The sequence below is a fragment of the Lygodium microphyllum genome, chromosome 10 (genome assembly GCF_053477565.2).
Source record: "Lygodium microphyllum isolate KBCC chromosome 10, Lygodium_microphyllum_v1.1.10, whole genome shotgun sequence".
Taxonomy (NCBI): domain Eukaryota; kingdom Viridiplantae; phylum Streptophyta; class Polypodiopsida; order Schizaeales; family Lygodiaceae; genus Lygodium; species Lygodium microphyllum.
The window spans coordinates 61,105,781-61,125,866 of record NC_141144.1 but is presented as its reverse complement, the minus strand read 5'-3'; the positions used below and the strand labels follow the sequence as shown (position 1 = coordinate 61,125,866).

Genomic DNA, 20,086 nt, shown 5'->3' with positions numbered 1-20,086 from the left:
GGAGCAGAGCAGGCAAGAGCCTTGAGCGAGATGCAAGCGTCGGGAGTAGGAAACAACTCATGCAAGACAGGCGAGGAGCAAGAAACGAATTGTGCAAGCAGGAAAGAAGACTGCTAATGTGGCATCCCAAGCTCATCTATCCGTGACAGGAAACACAAGTCAAAAACATGTTCCATCTCCCATTTCCTATCAAGAACAAGAAAAGAAACGTCCGTCCCAATCAAGACACATTTTGGGCCAGATTTTGGGTAGCAACAACATTTCGGCATTCGAAGGGCCCATTTCAGCTATTTCTTGTCACTATGAGTGTATCTCAAGTTGCTACCAGCTTAACTGCTCTATCTAACCCAAAAGCTAGACCCACACAAGTCATCTTTTTGCCATTTGGTCACATAGACCTTGTCTAACATACAAGCCCGAACGCAACCAATACGCAAGCTCACACAAGGCTTCTCCTCATAATGGTGGCCTTATAACTTTGAGCACCATGGATTGTTGGTCGCACCTTATGAGGGGGGGCATTGATCATATCTAACAAAGTTGGCATACCATCTCAAAGATATAATATTCTTACGCTCTACACATAGTGCAAGCCTCTAGAATTGCCATACCATCTAAGAGAGAGAAATCTATATATATATATATATATATATATCTCTTTAGAATGGTATGCCAAATATAGAGGCTTGCAATAGAATGTTTTTCAACAAGTTTTTCACATAATTTAATTTGTTCTTCTTTCTATAACTTGATCAATAATGTTAGATCAATGGTGAAGAAGAAAGACCATCTCATTGGATCCTCTCGCCTAAGATTGCCATGCTTACAAAACAGGCAATTGTCGTAAACAAATTGTTGCACTTGTGTGAATCTCATGATGTGATTACATGTTTATACCTTAATTGCAATAATAATTAATGAGCTTCAATCATTGTGATTGCACCAATTCATGCATTAAAAGTCGTGCCAACTAGTAGTGGTCTTGTAAGGGATTTATAATGGAACATGTCAAAAGGATTGCTTGAAGCAAGCAATTCAAGTTGCACATCTTCAAGGCAAGAAAGCTCGAACTTGAAGGACACTCAACAAAGTTCCTTGATCAAGACGAGGAAGTCATAATCATCCATACCCGATGCACCAATTCTATAAGTGAGATGGACATGATTTGTAAGGTGATTGGAAGTTCACAAAAGGTGATTGTGAGATTCCTAGCAACTGAGAAGACTCCCTCTTGCTTTTGCACAACTACGTGCCTCTTAGTCCAAACATATAGTGATCAAATTACTTTGACTCTCTTGAAAGGTGCTAAGAATCTATTCAATGACGTGTGAGTTGATCATGGAAGACCATGGGAATAAATATGCATCTCAAGACTATGTACAAATGGTATATGGCAAACTTCATGGCATGCCACTGCCTCTTTGATACAAAGGAGGTGCACAACAAGGGGGCCACCCTTTTTCATTCATTGGTGAGGATGTGGCACTTGTAGAGAAAGCATTGACCATGCTTGAAATTTTTTTCTGGAGGTCATAGTGAGATTGAGAGCTTGATTCTGGCAAGCATATCGCTCATACATCGAGAGTTGAAAATGGGCTTGTCACTCCTTGCAACATGTGTTCTTCACAAAGATTGAGGATCTTTAGCTCTTGCGACACCTCTACTCTGATACCATGTAGAGAAAGCGAAGGGAAACCTATAACTACTCTCATACCATGCAAAAGAAACAATAGGGTTTGCAATGGAGACAACAAATTGTACGACACCCACTAATACTGAATGAACTTGGAAACACGAAAAGTCTTGGTTTGAAGGGATAACTTGAGATGACTACACTATCCTAGTTCATCATGCACCACCACCTATGAAGTAGCCTGCACTATGCAAGGAGTGAAACTCAGCTCTCCAAGCAAGGGGAAATCAGAGGAGACACCAAATGAAGATGGACATTGATAAAGTAAAAGGCAGTCCTTTGTAGCTGTGGGACCTGTTGGGTGATGACAAGGATAATCTCCAATGAAAATGGAAGTAGAATCAGAATTGATAGAATGGCCTACAGCAATAAAAACACAAATGTCTGCTGGCTGGAAAACTCTCCGCAAAGGTCTCTAGGGGCAACAGCAGCAAAAACAAAATTGTTTGTGATGGATGGACATGTAGCAGCAAAAATGCAAATGCCAGTTGGCTGGAAAGGTCTCCTAGAAAGTAGATGACTGCTCCAAAAGGTAACTCACAAGTGGGCAGCAGGTCACCACAGCTATTAGACAGTAGCCAATCTGAGATGACAGCAGCTCCAGGATGCGGCAGCAATAGCTCCATTGTGATAGCATCCACCAAGCGCATTCAAGAGGGGGCAGCACTCAAGGAAGGAGAGTGGCTGAGAGGAGTTTAGAGGGTGACAAAGTGAGGGATGCTCACAACATGCCCTTTTGTAGGGGATTTTTGGCCATTTGTCCTCGAACTGAATTAAGGAGCAACAATTAAGTCTTAATGCATGTAAATTTTATCTAATGCTACACTTAATTTTGGTTGCTCAACATCCCTCACATATTGCCAAAAATCTGGTCACCTTGATGACAATTGTCTTTCTGAGGTGAAGGGTACTTACCCAAATCCAAGAGTTCTCCTAATCTAACCTCAACCCCATCCGGCAATTGTAGTGCCTCTCCTATGACGATTGAGAGGTGATACTCCCAAGGGTGGTAGTGCAATTTCTCCATTCCCTAGAATCTGAGTTCATTAGTGGCTTGCCACTCTATGGATTCTAGACCACCCCCTCGGTCAAAGCCTTATAGCTTATGTAATTTCTTCAAACTTTGAAATTCCCCTTTAGGCCATTTTCTTAGGATCCGAAGCTAGATTTAGGACCCTTGGGCTAGTCCACTTTAGCCCTTTAGGCTAACCTATGCTAATCCTTCTCTAGACCAATCTATGTAGATCTTTTGGCTAATCTCCCTTTAGGCCTCCTAGGCTAAGTTAGGCTAGGGCAGCACATTGTGGCACCCATGGTCTGATGCCCTAGTCTCTTTGGGGTGGGAACTTTTGAATAACAAAAGAACAAAACAAAAAGAAATGAAGGGGAGAGTTTGGGCTTGTTCGATACTATTGGTTGTAGCTTTGGGTCTAAGAAATTGGGCCTCACATAATCTCTCTCTCAATTCTCCTACAGTCCCAAAATGTGAAATACAAACCCTAAAGATAAGATCCTAGAAGATTTTATAGGAAACTGACTCGGAAAACTCTAAAAGGGATTCATGGGGCATTGCCACACTCATCTCTTCAACCACTTCTTGCTGTCAGTATCATCTTCACCATATTCTCTCTCTTCTTTCAACTGCTGCCCTACTGTCTTTTGATATCCTACACCCCTTGTCAGCCTTCCCATCTCATCCCCAGCCATTATTCTACTGCATTTTACTTTTTCCCATCACTCCTTCCTCCAAACTCTATCATCAAGGCAGTGACTATGCTGCATTTGCTGTTACAGCCACCTGGGCTGCTATGTTTTCAGCTTCCAGCCTCAATCCTACTATTGTTCAATCGTCCACACTTATTGCCATCTCCACTTTGCTGTGTTTGGCACCTGCATCCCTCGTCCTCTCCAGAGACTGCTGTGTATTCAGCTTTTTCTGTAGCTTGGCTTCCTTGACTCATTCTACATCAGTATCCAACATCAAGCGTTGTGTTTGCTGCACTCAGGATACATTCCAAAGGACAACACTCTCCCTTCAGTCCATTCCCATGAGAGACACTGGCTGTTCAACAGCCCTCCATTCATTGAGCATCATCGTATCTCACCTCCATTTGAGTTTTCATGCAGCATTCATTCTTCATCCTTTCTTTCTTCATTGCTTTTTTGTCTTAGGTCATTGTGTTAGTCATTATTGTATATTCACTATATTTTCCCTACAAACCCAATCATTTCTTCACATGGTATCAAAGCTAACTCATTTGTATTAACTCACATGTTATCAGTGTGATTTCCTCATGTGGCAACCTCCCCTCAAAGCTTGGAGACTGACAATCAAGAGGGATTCATCTAGCTGTGAAGAAGGGCAAGCTCTTGCTGCAGCATCACCACCTCCATGTGCATTGCATCCACTTATATCATGAGCTCTTGTGCTCAACTGCACCCCCAATCAGCATTAATAGCCCGCCGTGCCATCATCATGTTGCGGCACTTGTATGTGGACAGTGCCCATGTGCATTACAATTATGGTGTTTTCACCATATAATATTAGTTGATGACATTGAAATCAGCCCTAAGAGGTGGACTGCCCAAAGGGCCTATTCTTTGTTTTGTATGACAAGTAAAACGACCTTAGATTTCACAGATATGCTTGGCTATTGGAGATTGCTAAGACCTCCTCTTGTTCGTACAAGGATCTGCAACGCAAGAAAAAGCACATTGGACCACCAATTCTCTGGAATGAGTTCAACCAATGTTTGAAGCAGCTGGTCACAACTGCATCAATGTTGCAAATCCTCAACAGAAAAAACTAATCTATATGTCTTCTGCCTATTGATCTGACCATCATACATAATCACCATCGATGGTCAGGAGGGAAACCAGCGTCTATGCCAAACATACTGAATCGGATCCAGAAAACTTTACATGTCATCTATATGACCTTCAAAAAAAGCATATCCAAAAAAGCTCATTTTCAATTCCTGGCTTGTCCATCCTCACCCTCTGGATCAGACCAAAGTCAACTCAAAACATTGCTGACTTTATAAAGTGTGGACTCGCATGTGAAGCCTTGATGTGCAAAATAGCTTGCCAATAGAGCAGGCTTTATATAAAATGATGCCATACACACCACCATGTCCATAGACCTGCCTTGTGCTTTTTGCACAAATATGCGCACCGAATCTCACAAATACCACATGTATCACGCACATTATTTCTCACAAACACTATCCATTCACACAAATTACACTACCAATCCGCATAAATCACGCACAATGAGAAATCAGCTTGGCCAAGTATACTTCCTGAATCGAAACCCCTAAAAGTCAAAAACCTCCAGAATTGAGATTGAAACAACTGATCCTCAAGGGGACTGATCTGACTTACCACAACTGAATTTGGGTCATGGCCATTGGCGGCCAGTTTATCTTCAGGAAGCACGATCCAGGAGGGGATCATGACACAATACCTCCAACCGGCGTGTGGATCGTGCGGCCAGATGGTGTCAGCTCCAGTCTGCGATAACAGAACAGAGCAATTAAAAAACCCATGGCACGTTTAAGGAATTTCATGAATTCTGTTGCTTTTCATTCGAGGAAAGGAGAGCTTACCCATCTGGCAGGTGCAGGGCTAGCTTCCATTCCGAGAGGCAGGGGCGAGGAGCCATCGTATCTGGATGATACGCGATGGCTCTCTTCCAGCATGGTGCCAACGGAAGCCCAAAGACACAAAGCAGTACAGAAGAATATGGGTCCTGATGAGATTTGGGTGACTAATGGATCTATGTATCTATAGAGGCAGGGGTCACTCTCTCCCTTTCTGCTGGGAAGGAGGCATCCATGGCGACTGATTATGGAGGAGCATCTGCAGGAGTACAATACCAACCTGGCGTTTCTCCGCTCTAGTCATCCTCCGAATTAATCATGATTGATAAGGAAAAGAAAAATGTTAATCATGATTTTAAAAAACAAAGGAAAAATATTAATCATGATTAAGTATTGAAATTTTATAATCTCTAATCATCTTCCTGATTAAACATGGTTAAGCATTTAAAAAAACAAAATCTGGGTTGCTTCCATTATTTTTTCTTTTGCACTAAAGAAATCAATATTTACTCTCTCCAAAGTCATAAGAGGGCTTTCACACATACATTCTAACATGTTCACTCAACATTTTAATGCATCTCGTTCTACATCTTCGCGCACAAAACAGGGCCTTGTTTCTTTTGCTCTTCATCTTCTTCTTCTACATTCTTCGTGTACAATTAGAATACAAATCCTCCTTGCTTTCTTAAAGACAACAAGTCCAACTAATATTTTGTTGTGTGTTCTTTTTCTCAAGAGACAAGGCTTTATATTTATTAAAATATTTACAAAACTAGGGTGCTATCCCTTATTGTAGTAATCCACTAATAGAAACATACATCAAGTTCTCTTTAGTTCTTAACGACAGCGATCTTCCTACTACAACAAAATGTATCTTCTTCTACTCACCATTACAGCAATCTAGTTCGCATGCCCCTTTGCTTTTCACAAATATAGTTTTTATAAGGACCTGGATGGCCTTTCAAAATGTTATACTTGCATTGTAGTCTACAAATGTGTGCTTGCTCTCTTGTTCGTTTCTATGTTTGCTAGTGGTAGTTTCAATTCCTCTAACTACAATAATAAAATGGTACCTCAAATGTATGCTTGCTCTCTTATTCATTTCTATTGTTGCTAGTGCTGGTTTCAATTCCTCTAACTACTTTAATAACAAAATGCTACCTCAAACTAGTGGTGGTTTCCACTTCAATAACAAAATATTTCTACTTCTTAAAGAAAAATAGTTACCAATCAAAAGCTGACAGTTACTTCAAATATCTCATCATTTAATACAATGGTAAATGATATTGGCTTACTTGAGAAACACTACAAAGCAACTCAAGAGCAACTCTCTCTACCGCATCTTCTACAACTTATGCTCCAATTAAACATCATATCAACACATTGAGCCATCCATTGATTAAGATAGCACAACAACATAGATGGTCACCAAAAAAAAAAAACTCAAATTTTTATTTAGAGATTTTAGAAAAAGGGTAATGCAACTATCAAAAAGCCCTTGGATAGCCAAACCACACTTAGTTAAAGAATATACAAGTAAATATTGTTTTTGTATTAATTATCATCTTTTAAAGAAGATAGCACAACATCACATTTATTTTTTCCTCAATTGGTGTGTAGCTCTAAACATATTTTCACATAATTGGCAATTGAGCTCCATTATGGGCCAAAACCTTTCTTTTTGTGGTTGTTTGTGATGCGTGTGTACTTTGACGTGTTTCTTCTACATCTGATGGAGTAGGCTGCACACATATGGTTCTCATGTTTCTCGTTCTTATGCTCTTCGTGGGTAACTTGCAACACCAAAGTGTCCTCCTATTCTACATGGGACAAAGAAAGGGTTCGTGATTGTGTAATTTACAATGTCAATATGTTAGAATAATTGTGCAATGTTAAATGCAAATCCATGTGTTGATGGTATTCAAGTTGATCCAAGAATAGGTCTAGGTCATTGGGCAAAGCATTGGTTGTATATTTGCTTATTGTGATGCTGCATTATTTTTTTGCTGTGGTATTTGTCATTGTATGCTTACTTTCAAGTTCTCCATTATTTTCATTGCTTCATCATTTGTGAGGGCTTCAAGGTTTGACAACACAATGTTGTATGTGTATTGTTAAATCCCTAATGTGTATGAGAGACATTGATCTTTATGTTGATCAAGCATTTTCCATCAACTAACTCCATGTTAGATTCTATGTCTATTTTGTTGATGATCTCGTTCACTAATGTTGCACACACTATATTCCAAAGAATGTCAACTAACTCCATGTTAGATTCTACATCTACTTTGTTGATGATCTCGTTCACTAACGTTGCACACACTATATTCCAAAGAATGTCAAGAGAATAATACATTATCTATTGTTAAAAAACATGTGCATTTTGGTTGTGGGTTTGCCCTTTGTAGTGTAGTATGTTTGTGTGCTTGCAAAGCATTTTATTATAGCATATATTTCCTAATTGATACATTTTCCCCACCTATCTATAAGTGGATGCATTGCTTAGTATATGCCATGTTGTTTTGTAAGGTTTTAGATGGTGATTTCGCCTAAATAGGCATGTATGGTTAGCTATTATGGTTCTTTTTTCTCATTTTATTGGACTATGCTAGCCTTGAATAGAGCAAATAGTCTTCACAAGTTCTCAAAATTTGTCTTATGTACTATTTTTAAAAGAAGTAGGTAGTTCATCTTTATTATTTGTTAGTGCTTCGTACCAAGGTTTGAAGGCACATATTTCATGTGGCAAGATGGTTCATAATGCAACGTTGAATGCATGAAAATGTAATATATGAGGATGTGACACTCACTGATATAGAGGGAGCGGAAGATCAATATCAACAAGATCAAGCCTTGACTATATCTCTAGAGAACCATTATGGTTGTTTTTCAAAGTTTCTCAAAGACAAACACATTTAATGGTGATTTGTATTCACATTGAGCCTGTCATGCAATGCTTATTATCTACACACATTGAACCTGCAACATTACATGAATTTGATAACCCATAAATTATATAGAGAGTTACTTCTTTTTCTTCCTCCACACACACACACACACACACACACACACACACACACACTCTCTCTCTCTCTCTCTCTCTCTCTCTCTCTCTCTCTCTCTCTCTCTCTCTCTCTCTCTCTCTCTCTCTCTCTCTCTCTCTCTCTCTCTCTCTCTCTCTCTCTCTCTCTCTCTCTCTCTCTCTCTCTCTCTCTCTCTCTCAGCCACCATCATCTATTAGAAACAAGACCATAGACATTGGTAAATTTATCAACAATTCTCTAGGATATTGCAATATGTTTGTTGACTTAGATGTTTATACTATGAGAATGATTGAATACCATCATTACATTTTATATGTTCTATATTTATTTAGAGGGGGGAGCATTAAGTATTTGGTATGTGATTATAGTTCATACAAAATGTCAAGTCAAGGGGTCTAGCATTTGAGGGCTAAGGGGTTAGAATTAATGGGGGAAGAAAGCTAGGGTAGTTGGATGGGATAGTAAGGTCCGAGGGAGGGATTAACATTTTTGGGAGAGCTAGGGTTCGAGATTGGTTTGGCATTTTGAGGGTTAGGGGATCATGACTTGAGTTTTGGTGGCACAAGAGAGAGAGCAAATCAAAACTTAAGGAGATTAGTATTTTTGGATGGGGAGTTAAGCTTGGTGGGGGAACACACACACACAGATAATATTATTAATGTAATGTGTGTGTGTGTGTGTGTGTGTGTGTGTGTGTGTGTGAGATAATTAATGTCTTATAAAGATATTATACATATGTTTATTACATATATGACACATAATATATATTATATATATAACTATACATGATTATATAATATCTATATTATTAAACATCATTATATTTACATAATACACAATATGTTATTTATTATTTATAGATATTATAATCAATAGGCACATGGTGGCATTTTCTTGTGCGCGCAGGCAAGGTCTGATAGACGGGAGTCGATCGCGGGTGGGTGAGGTCATGAGTGCGTGTAGGCGAGTTGTGTGCCATGTGGTATAAGTAGAAGCTTTTATGAGAGGGGCTTTAGGAAAGTAATGAAAGTGCTAGTGTGTTCACGTGTCAAGTTATGTTACTGAACTATTATAAGGTTTGAGGTCTACAAAAGAATGGTCTTCACTTTTAGCGATGGGGAGGATGTAAATATTCACAATTTGATGGAATCGAGTGTGGAAAAAGATGGCATACCCAACCATGCAATCTTTCTAAATATACTAAGGATTAACTTCACAAGTGATTACCTCAATCATTCATACTTTGACTTGCTTGGTTTGTTATCATTGTGTTTCCTTAAAAATTTACTCATAGGCCCCATGCATCAATAATATTGGTCAAGTTCTTTAAGATTTTGCCAGCCTTAGCAATGTTTCTAGTATGGATGCCAGTAGATTATAGCAAACAACGTTATGTATAGCCTCCTAATCATTACATTTTTGTTGATCATCTTGTTGATGATGTCACACTATAAGAGTGCATTGGTTATGCTATTCATATTCATGATTACTATTGCGCTACACAAGTTCAATGTTGAGACCGATGGACACACTCCTATTATTTCAAGAGTCTTAACCTATGAAGCACTTAGACTAACTCTCACCCAACGACTTGCACAATCTATGAACACGATGATCTGCTTGTAGTGAGCTTGCTTGGCATTCCATCAAGCATGATAGTAGCACATGACAAGACGCCATGATCCAAATGAGTGCCCTTCAATTCTCAACCCTCTATGGCCTCCACATGCATGAGAGAAAGCATGAATATGGCAAGAGAGAGCTTCAAGAGAAAATGGAAGAGCTTCATTTACTTAGTCCCTCACTCTCTTTCTCCATCCCTCCCTCCCTCCCTCTCTTTCTCTCTCAATGGGAAGCAAGAAAGCAAGTACACAAAGTTTACAAACACATGCATAGCCTTTTCCATTAGTTCTCATCCCTTTTATACAAGAAGTTTAGGGTTAGGGTTAGGGTTTTCACCTTTTTGATTGGTCATGGCTTTTCTTCATGCCTCTAGAGCTGAGTTTTGAACAAGAAATTGACTAATTCAATTGACAACTTCAAGGTATCACTAGTTGTTGTAACTTCCATAAGGCTCTCAATAAAATAATAGCATAACTTGTTACAAAACCGTTCGAAATTTATGGGCCTTTTTTATCTCTTTTTTGCTTGGAATTAGCATTATCCCCCCTCCTAAATGAGTGCTAGTCCCATGGCACTTATGTCAAAGATATAGTGCTACTATTGACGAAAGGCTCCAAGATGTCTGATTATGAATTTTGGTAGGGAAGGATTGTGTGTTGTGAAAGAAGAAGCATGAAGTGGGCTCAAGATAGTGCTCAATGGAACTTGATAACTAGGTAGGTTGTCTTAAAGAGGAAAGGAGTAGTGGTGGTGGCCAATGCTAGAGGGATCATGATGGTTGTAGGCCGTCGATGTTGATGTGTCTTGAGGAGCTCCATTGTACCTACTAAGACACTTGTGCCCTTCCTACAGGGGGTGTGCCTACCTTGTGTAGTGGTTTATGTGCATACAAATGCAACACCAAGTAAGCTTAAAGTGTGTCCCATACTCGAGGACCCAATTAGTGAGAGATTGTGGTACTATGCTATTCTCATTGTGACACATCATGTAAGAAAGCCCGAGGTCTCATGCCCTTGATGTGCCCTAAGGTTTTGATGTAGAGAAGGGGGCTAGGGTGTTGGCCCAAATGCAACGAGGGTGTAGTTTTCTTTTCTTTTTCTTTCTTTTATTTTTTATTTTTCTTTTCTCTCTCGTTTTTTTATACAATACATAACAAGGTATAAGTGATGAATGAGGAGAAACAAATCACTTAAGGAGTGGCTTGACCATCCATTGAAGACATCCCTTGCCAAGAATGTTCTTTGACTCACACAACTATAGTGATGACTTTGACTAAAAATGATGTATGTACATAGCGAACTTGCTATCCACCATGTCCTTTAGTAATTGGGTATAAAAAGTTGGTGGTAGTAGGGCTTGGAGGTGTAGGCGAACCATCAACACTCCATCAATTCCAACATTAATATCAAAAAAGAGTGGTGGCAATCCATCTTCATAAGGTGTTACTAGTTGTTGTAGGACCTTGATGATGAGTCAAAGATGGTGATCAAGGAAGGCTCAAGGTAGTTGGTGAATTCTTTTACAAATTGGCTAAAGGAAGACACTATGTAAGTGGGTTGGAACAAGTAGGTCTTGTTGGATGGTTTGCTCTAATGTTAAGGATCTTTGGAAACTTATGCCTACTATGCTCTTTCTCCTAGTACTCCTAGTACTCCTAGCCATGTCTCCTTGGGTAGGAGCTAAAGAGTGGATCTACTTGCTCTTCTTTTTCGCAAGTAAATGAAGGTTTCGCAAGTCCTCTTGTTGCCTTCTAGAATGGGATAACACCATTCTGGTAGATCTGGATGTAGTTCTATAGGTGTCAAATTTAGGTATCTTTTACTAATTCCTTAAACTCTAGAGAATTTTTGATAGGCCTCGACATCTAAGGGATCTAACCACTTCATGCTAATATTTTTAGTTGTTCATATGAGTGACTGTATTGTGCACAAAGAAAGTCACCTTGTGAATCTACTCTTCATTGACCTTAAAGCTAGACATTATGGAAGAGCTAGACTCTTACTTTTCTTTGTATCTCTACACTATTTCTTTTGGGTTCTCTTCCTCTTCCTATGGGAGAAGCTCATGGGGAGGGGGTGTTCTATTACCTTCTTCACAATTGAGCTCTCATGCATCATGGTTGAGTAGGCCTCCTTTAGTTTTGGATCTTCCTCTTCTTCTATAGAGTGTTCTTTAGACTTCCCTATATCAAAATCCAGTAGCTTAGATATATCCATAGGGGGTGCCATGATAGTGGATGGCTCTAAGATGAGAGAAGTAGTTAACATTGGTGTGCCAGGCTATATGAAACATGCAACTTTTAGCTCATGCTCCTCATAACCTTTCTTCTTGAGATGACAAAGTAAATGCTCCTTAGTCATCTCTTCATTCATTAGGGAAATATTTTTTATTCTCTCAGTGCTTGCCAAGGTGTTTTAGATCAACTCTAATTGAGCCGTGAGCTCCCCAAGGTCCATCAATGTGTAGGGTACGGGTCATTGACGGTGCTTCCTTGAAAAGCTCATGCTGCTTAGCCATGACAAACTTGTAAGCCTCTAGTTGCACTTTCTGATGGCTTTCATTGTATAGCATCACACCTAGGTCATTAGAGAGCTTCATCAAAGATGTTTCATATAATTTTTTGTGTTTCACTCTCTATCTAGCCCACATCTCTTGTTAAGCTTTCATAGAGCATTTATTGTAACTATACATAAGGAGCCTTCCATTGGCCTTGTGCTTGTTGATGTTGCAATGTCTATGTTTCATACAATATTGTCTTAGCTTTCTCCTTGTTCAAGTCAAGAGAAGTCTCTGGTTCATGCCTAGAATTTGCTTGCACAGCTTGTCTATATCTTGCTCCTTCACTTTGAGTGCCTCATCTTTCTATTAGATCTCAAGATCTCCTCTACAACTTTGAGTTATTTTCCTCGAATTGTGATTGGAGGTTTGTTACTTGCTCTTCTAATTCAACCAAAAACTTTCTATAGGCTTATTGAGTTTCATCTAATCTTTTTTTGTAGGCCCTATCTAGCTACTATGGCTTTATCCTTGTCTCTTTGGAACTCATCACATAATTGTTTCAAAGCTTGCAACCTGCTTGATGCATTCTATCCTCCTATAGGTGGTTCATGGGTGCTTTTGGACGATCCTTCTAGGCGTTACATGATATCCAAACTTGACATTGTGGTGTCCTTTGCCTTAGTAAGCTCATCAATCTATGCTTTCATGCTCCCCAAGTAAGTCATTAATTCACAAATAATCGACGTAAATGATGGTCACTCTTTTGAGACATTCTCTTTCCCTTTGAGTGACTTTCCTTTCTCGGCCAAGATATGTGCTACACGAGAGATGGATCGATCCTTTCTGTGCAATCCCTACTCAAGAAAAGCCTTAAATGCCCTCTCATATTCCTGTTGGCTCTCTTTGATTTTAGCATCTAGGTTTTTCCACTCCTTCCTTGATCTCCTTTTTGCAACTCTTATAATCATCCATTACATTCTTCTATTTCTCCTTTGTCTAATTCTCGTGATGAAGATGATGAGCTAAGTTCAATCTCCTCTCTTTGTTTCTTCTTTCTTTCTATAGCTTACTAGCAAGGTTTGGGTTTTCTGTTTCCTCCTTGTGTCTCTTCTCCTTTTCTTTTGGTGCTAGGCTCTCATGTTGTCTCCTATACTAGTGGTTAATGTGGCCATGCTACAATATTGGGTGGCCATGCTACACCCATATTGATTGTGACAACTTGTGTCAGTGCACTACCATAGTTGATAATGTTGTTAAATGCCTCTATGCGATTGAGTTTCTAGTTGGGGCCTTTCAAAAGGACTTCATTTGCCTTGGTTTAGGACTTGGTTACACATTCTAGCAAGAGGACATTTGATCTAGAATGACAAAATTCCATGTTATGATGTGTTCCAATAACCGTTTAGGGTCTTTGGCTGGAGTCAGTGGTGGCTTTATTGTAGAGGAAGATGTGATGGAACACTTGTGCAATAACTCAAAGGTTGTCATCTATAATGGCTTTGAGCAACATCCTTTCATCATTTATGATAATGTCATCCCACCTTTGTGCAACTTGCGGTGTCATTATGTCCTAATGTATTTGCTTGATTAACTTTTATACAAAGAGTATCCTCTATTAGGATTGAGCTTGAAGTTTACTATATCTATTAACCCCAATTCGAGACAGAGAAAAAGAAGTCCAAGAAAACTCTAAATGCAGACACAATGGAAGAAGCAGAAAGGGAAACAACCAAAAGCACAAGGGCGGCCTCAAAAGCTAAGTCAAAGGCAAAGGCACAAATTTTTAAATGCAAGGCGCCCCTAAAACTCTTGTAAAAGAGCGCCAGGCTCCCTCCAATGCAAATTGTAAAAGGTAGAAGGGTATAGGTAAAGAGAAAGGGCGACTAGAAGGGAATGGGAAAAGAGGACCTTGCCACAATGGCCAGTCATGTAAAAAAGGGGATGGGTGCCCAAAGGGATAAGGATTTTGTATATAAACTCAAAAGTGAACGAGAAGCTCATTCTTTGGTGTGTGGCTAAAGTGGACTCTTCTTCTTCCCTTCTTCTCTCCTTCTTGCTTGCTTGTGTGTACTTGAGAGAGGGAGTGTGAGAGTGTGAGCGAGTGAGTGTGTGAGAGTGAGGGATCTTGAAGAAGAAGCTCTCCATCATCTTCTCTCTTCTTCATCTCTTCTCTTCTTTTCTCTTGTCTCATGTGCAGCTGTGGTGTGTAATCACACAAAATCTATTGTTAACCCTCAAACGAACAAAGGTGGAAAATCCGGAAAAGCTGAAGCAGAAGACAAGGCCAAAGCAAAAGGGAAACGGAAGACGAAGGTGTGCCAAGAAAAATATGGAAACACAAGAAGTGCAAAAAAATCCTAAATAAAGAAAAAAGGCGCACAAGAAAAAGTGCAAGTCAATACTTTTGTAAAAAAGCGCAAGGCACACCATGATTTATTTTAAGAGTGTCGGACTCTCACTCGTGCAATTTGTAAAGGTAGATGGGCGGTAGGAAGAAAGCTAGGAAGATAGGAGAACAATGGGAAAAAGGGCCTAGGCTATGGCCGGCCATGTAAAAAAGGGGACAAGGGGATGACCGCCCAAAAGGGATTTACGGTTTTGTATATAAAGTTGAAAAATAAATGAGAACCTCATTCTTGTGTGTGGCCAAAAGTAGCTCTCCTCCTCCTCTTCTTCTTCTTCTTCTTACTTGCTTGAGCTTGTGCTTGAGAGAAGGAGTGTGAGAGTGTGAGGGAGTGAGTGTGTGAGGGTGAGGAACCGGGGAGGAGAAGCTCTCCATCTTCTCCTCTCTTTTTCTCTTCTCTTCTCTTCTTTTGTCTTGCTCACGGCAATGCAGCTTGGGAGTGTGGAGCGTGGAGCTTGAGGATGGAGCTTGCTTGAAGCTTGCACTTGGATCATGGAGCTACCAGAGTGCGCGGGAGAGGAGGTAACTCGACCGGCATGGAGGTAAGCTCACTACACTCGTAGAGATGGATGGCGTGTCGACTATGTGAGATGTAGCCATTAGTGCTCGGCTTGGAACGCTTGAAATAATAAGCGGTCAGTGGGTCTTGGCGGTTGAGTGAAAACTCCCACATTTTGGTTCCATCGCCGGGACAACGGATTCAAGCCTTGAGCGCTTGCGTGCTTCGAATCGAGCATCGAAGTAAGGGTTTTCCCCGAACCGGTGCTTGAGGTAGATAGGTAGAAAATGAGGGAGTTTGAAGAGGTATTCAATCTCCTTAGCAAGCAGGTTTTTGGGTTTTTTTATTTGGAAAAGCAAGTTGGAATAGGGTAGTTATTTGCCTTGTGATTTGGGTGCATTAGGGTAGGAAAAAACAAAGAAAAAGAAGAAAAACAAGCATCAGGGTTTTTGCTGTCATAACAGGGCATGAGGGTTTGATTTGATTGCCGATTAGCATTTTGGAGTTTATTGGCTATTCCAGGTATATACAATTCTTCCCCTCCATCCATAGCTTTGATCTGGAGATGTATGTAATAGGCCGTGACCTGAATTGTGTGATTCAAGCGATTTATCGTTGCACCGGCCAGAGTCGCGCCACGTTCGGCTAGTCTGAGTGATGATGATTCTGGGCTGAGTCCGAGAATTGGCCCTTGGCCCATTACCGCTCGGACCACCTAACTCGGACCACTCAGACGCGTCGAAATTCGGCCCTCAACCCACTTAACTCGAACTCCCACCGCTCCGCCTGTCCGAATCAACCATTCGGGCCAACTTTGAAATTCGGCCCTTGACCCTACCGACTCAGCCCAATCCCACTCGGACAAGTTGACATTCGGCCCCGCCGAATTCACCACTCGACCCTCGGTCCATTAAGACACTCGGCCCTCGGATAGGCCGAATTGGGCATTCATCCCTTGCAATTCGGACCTATTAGGTCGAATTTGGATTTTTTCAAATTTTAACCTATAGACCCTGAAACTGATCGAGAGACCATATAGAGCCGAAACCACCTCATAGATCTATCACTGGGCTAAAATCTAGAGAAAGTAGTTCAAAACTTGGCTAAAACGGTCCTTCAAATTGTGCATGGCATTTACTGTAATGGCCTTGCGGGCCGGGGGAGATCCCCCCCCCCCCCCCCCCCCCCCCCCCGACCCCCGCAAAGGGGGATCTCTCCGCACCTCCCCTAAGTAGGTTGGAGAGAAAATGCACGCCATGACAAGTCCTCCAAATTGGACCCTAGTGTAGTAATGGGTCTAATGAGCATGGATTCTCACTTGCAAAAGAGCAACCAGAAGCCCATACCCAAACAGAGACAAACATAGACCCTAGAACCTCAATAGGCCAATCTAACCAACAAGGGCAAAAAGGTCACACTACAAAAACACGTACATGTTGCATTCGGACTACATCTGGTCAAAGCAGAAAGCAACAACATCAAGCTACAACAACGAGGATGACTAGATGATAGTCCTAACGATAGATGCACCTTGAATAGCACTGCACAGGCGATGCAAGACATCAGTGGAGAATCCACATCTAGTCGTGCAATTGGGGACTCAAGGGCATTTGTTCGGAGGCTTAAATTTATAAGCCAAGACCCGAAAGATGAAGACATGGTACTGCTTGCTTATCTTAGGGTCAAACTCACCGCGAAAAGAGAGCACACTATCGATACTCTGATTGATGAAGGAGTAGATTTTAATATCTAGACCTATGAAGCATGGACCCTACTAGGCCAACCAGAGCTTACATCGACTAATGCAACTCAGCTCTTACGGGGGACACCCACAAGCACTCATAGGAAAGTGCAACATCCTTGCAATAATTGAAAATGAAAGCTTGCCTATCCTATTTCATCTTCCTCCAAATAGTATTAATTGCGGAAAGGAACCCTCCTAGGAAGACCCTTCAAAGGGGCGACCAACTGTGAGGCCGACTATGTAGCAAAGAGGATACACCTGACACTACCGGGTGTGAGGATAGTCACAACCTTTAGCAAGGGTGACCTCATTGAACCTCAAGGGAAAGGCAAGGAAGGTGCTGACATAACATTCAAGCCTGCTAACGAGAGCAAGGACTTGTTGGAAGAGTTGATACAAGCATAAGTCGAACAACGAGAACTAGTGAGTGAGGCCATGCCTGAAACAATAAGGTTAAGAGACAATGCCAAGGATGGGCTTTGGACTTACAAATATCGTAGAAGACCCCAAAATAAGCCCAAGCCTTATAGATGAAGGCATCGATGGAGGGTCAGTACAATGCCACGATGGATATCCAAAGCGTTGCTACATGCTCAAGGGTATTATGTAGGTAACCGATGGATTTGGGTGCCAAAACCCCTTGCTAAACCTCCTTTGTCGACTGAAGGCCAGATCATATCAAGAGCAAAGAAGCGTATGAGAAGTTCTAAATGAAAAACCAAGTCTCGAGTCAACAACAGTGGAGTGACTGAGCCCCTCACGGTCGAAATCAAGAAACCAAATGGGACCAATCGGAGGGTAGATCCTCAACCTAGTGTGCTTGACAAGCAGATATCAGATATAATCATTGAGGATATGCAAAAGCCATTAGTGCCCAAGGAGCCTTTGATTCCCCAAGAGGATAGCAGGCATCATAGGCACAACATTGCTCATGGCAAGATTAAATGCTCAATAAAGCAAATGGTAAAATCATCTAACAGCCATGAGCAAATCTTCTAGTGAGTGTCAGAGCCACTTAAGAGTCCCAAGTCTCCTACACCCTCTTTTCCTAAACGAACATAGAAAGCACAACTGCAATCATCAAGTGCAGCTGCTCAATCCCAATCTCTATCTCCATCTAAGCTTCCAAATGTCCAAGAGGTGGGACATGACACCATCCATAGCTCTCGGCCCAAGGATATGCCTGTGCACCCTAATGTGACTAGATCAACTCATGCTCGATCTACACAGGTGAATGCTCAAAGGGAAAAAAAAGACATGGCCACTTCCGATCACCCTAGGGACTTGACATTGCAATCCACCAAGATTAGCCAGCCCACTGGACTAGCCGCTACCACTTCCAATTAGGAATCACAATAGTCACAACCCTTGGCCGTGACAGCGACCCTTGCGGAATGTGTCCTTAGCAGTTCACCTAGGGGGGAGGTGTCGCAACCAGCATCCTTCACAACTCCAGCACTTCCAAAGAACCTAAAGCCTAGGCTTGAGGAGAAACCTCTCAAAGATGTGGCCAAGGAGATGGCACATCTGGCCAATCAACCTAGCAAGGCTGTCTAGCAAGGTGTAGCTATGTCCCATGAGGACACACCAAAGAAGGGGAAAGCTAAGGCCCAACCAAGCACATCAACGGTTGACCTAGTTCAGGGTCCTGAGTCATTAAGTTATGCACCTTCACTGACCAAGAAAAAGAGGAGAAAACAGCGAAAGCAATAGCAGTTACAGGTGGTTGTGGACCCCAAGAACATTGAGACCAAGAGCATTAGAGAGATGAGGAATAAAGCATTGAGTCCATCCACCAATTAACCCATTGATGTCTCTCCTAATAGTGGTGAAACCTCAGACACATCCGTGTGCTCTGAAAAATCAAAGTAGTCATTACCATCAACGGTTGCTTGCAACAGTCAATCCACCGACAACAGAACTCGCATTGACTACAACGCTGTCCCAGGGTGACAAATTTATACCAGTCACATCTAAGGAGAACCATGATGCAATAACAAAGCCTCAGGGAAAACATGGAAACCCCGAGAGCATAAGCAATCCTAGTGTTGACTAATCTTGCTCATCTAAGCCACCTGAGCCCCCAGCTATACTAAAGCCTAGGGAAACTCCTAGAACCTTGCATGTGATAGCAACGGAGCAAGCCCTCGTTGAACATAGAAGTGTCGTAGAATGCTTAACTGAGTTGGATGCTAAGCTCAAAGTGTTCGCATGTGTCTATGTCCTTGCGGACATGGGTGCATTCCCTAAGGAGCAGCTTGAAGAATACTTGCCATTTTTCCTATCCTGGGAAGAGCAAGAACATCTTGACGAGCACTATGACAGGCTTCTACATGAACGCATGCGACTCACCTCTAACGAGGAAGCCAACGAACTATGCTTAACTGTAACATTCAATGATGTGCTCTGCCAACCAAATCTCTTATAAATAGAGCAACTAAAGCGACAATCAGAGGGTCGAAGTCAATTTGAAAAACGTTAGTTTGAAAACTGTGTTGCAATGGCCGAACTAGGAGCCCAGATTATGACAGTCTTAAAGGAGCGATTGGCCAAATGGCGGTCTCAAAGAGACCTAACCTATGTGGCACCAACTTCCTTTCGAGTGCTGACTGTCATTCGGGGTACGGACTTAGCTGAAACTAGCCAAGAGAACTCTCTATCTGATAAGGTTCTCATTGAGGAGGACTTACATATTGCTAGTAGACTCGGACAAGGTTCCATGCTACTCGATGTTGCAAAATATCTATCGGTATTGAGTAAGGTGCCACGAGTACTAGATGCGTGTGCCACACTCCACGGAGTTCTACAATTGGCTGTTATCCTCGTGAAGTGACATGGATTGTATATCAAAAAACAATGAATTTTGTGACCCTGTATAGACAATATCAACACACACAAGCAATGATAGTCAAGCGCAGGGAGAAGAGTTGGGTTTGACAGGCTAAGCTCCTCAAGCCCTCCTCTCACCACACATTTAG

The 20,086-nt window shown here is 41.4% G+C and overlaps 1 protein-coding gene across 2 annotated transcripts in view; it reads right to left on the bottom strand.

Moving 5' to 3' along the window:
* Positions 1 to 5,609, bottom strand: part of LOC148030066 (PX domain-containing protein EREL1-like) — a 34,430-nt gene extending 28,821 nt beyond the window's left edge. For both annotated transcript variants that reach the window (XM_087686346.1, XM_087686345.1), the window contains exons 1-2: positions 5,302 to 5,609; positions 5,078 to 5,206 (exon numbers count right to left, since the gene is read on the bottom strand). In XM_087686346.1, the coding sequence (XP_087542472.1) occupies positions 5,078 to 5,206; positions 5,302 to 5,394 (222 nt within the window). In that variant the 5' untranslated portion in view covers positions 5,395 to 5,609. The remainder of the gene's footprint in view (positions 1 to 5,077; positions 5,207 to 5,301) is intronic.
* Between the last annotated feature and the right edge of the window lie 14,477 nt (positions 5,610 to 20,086).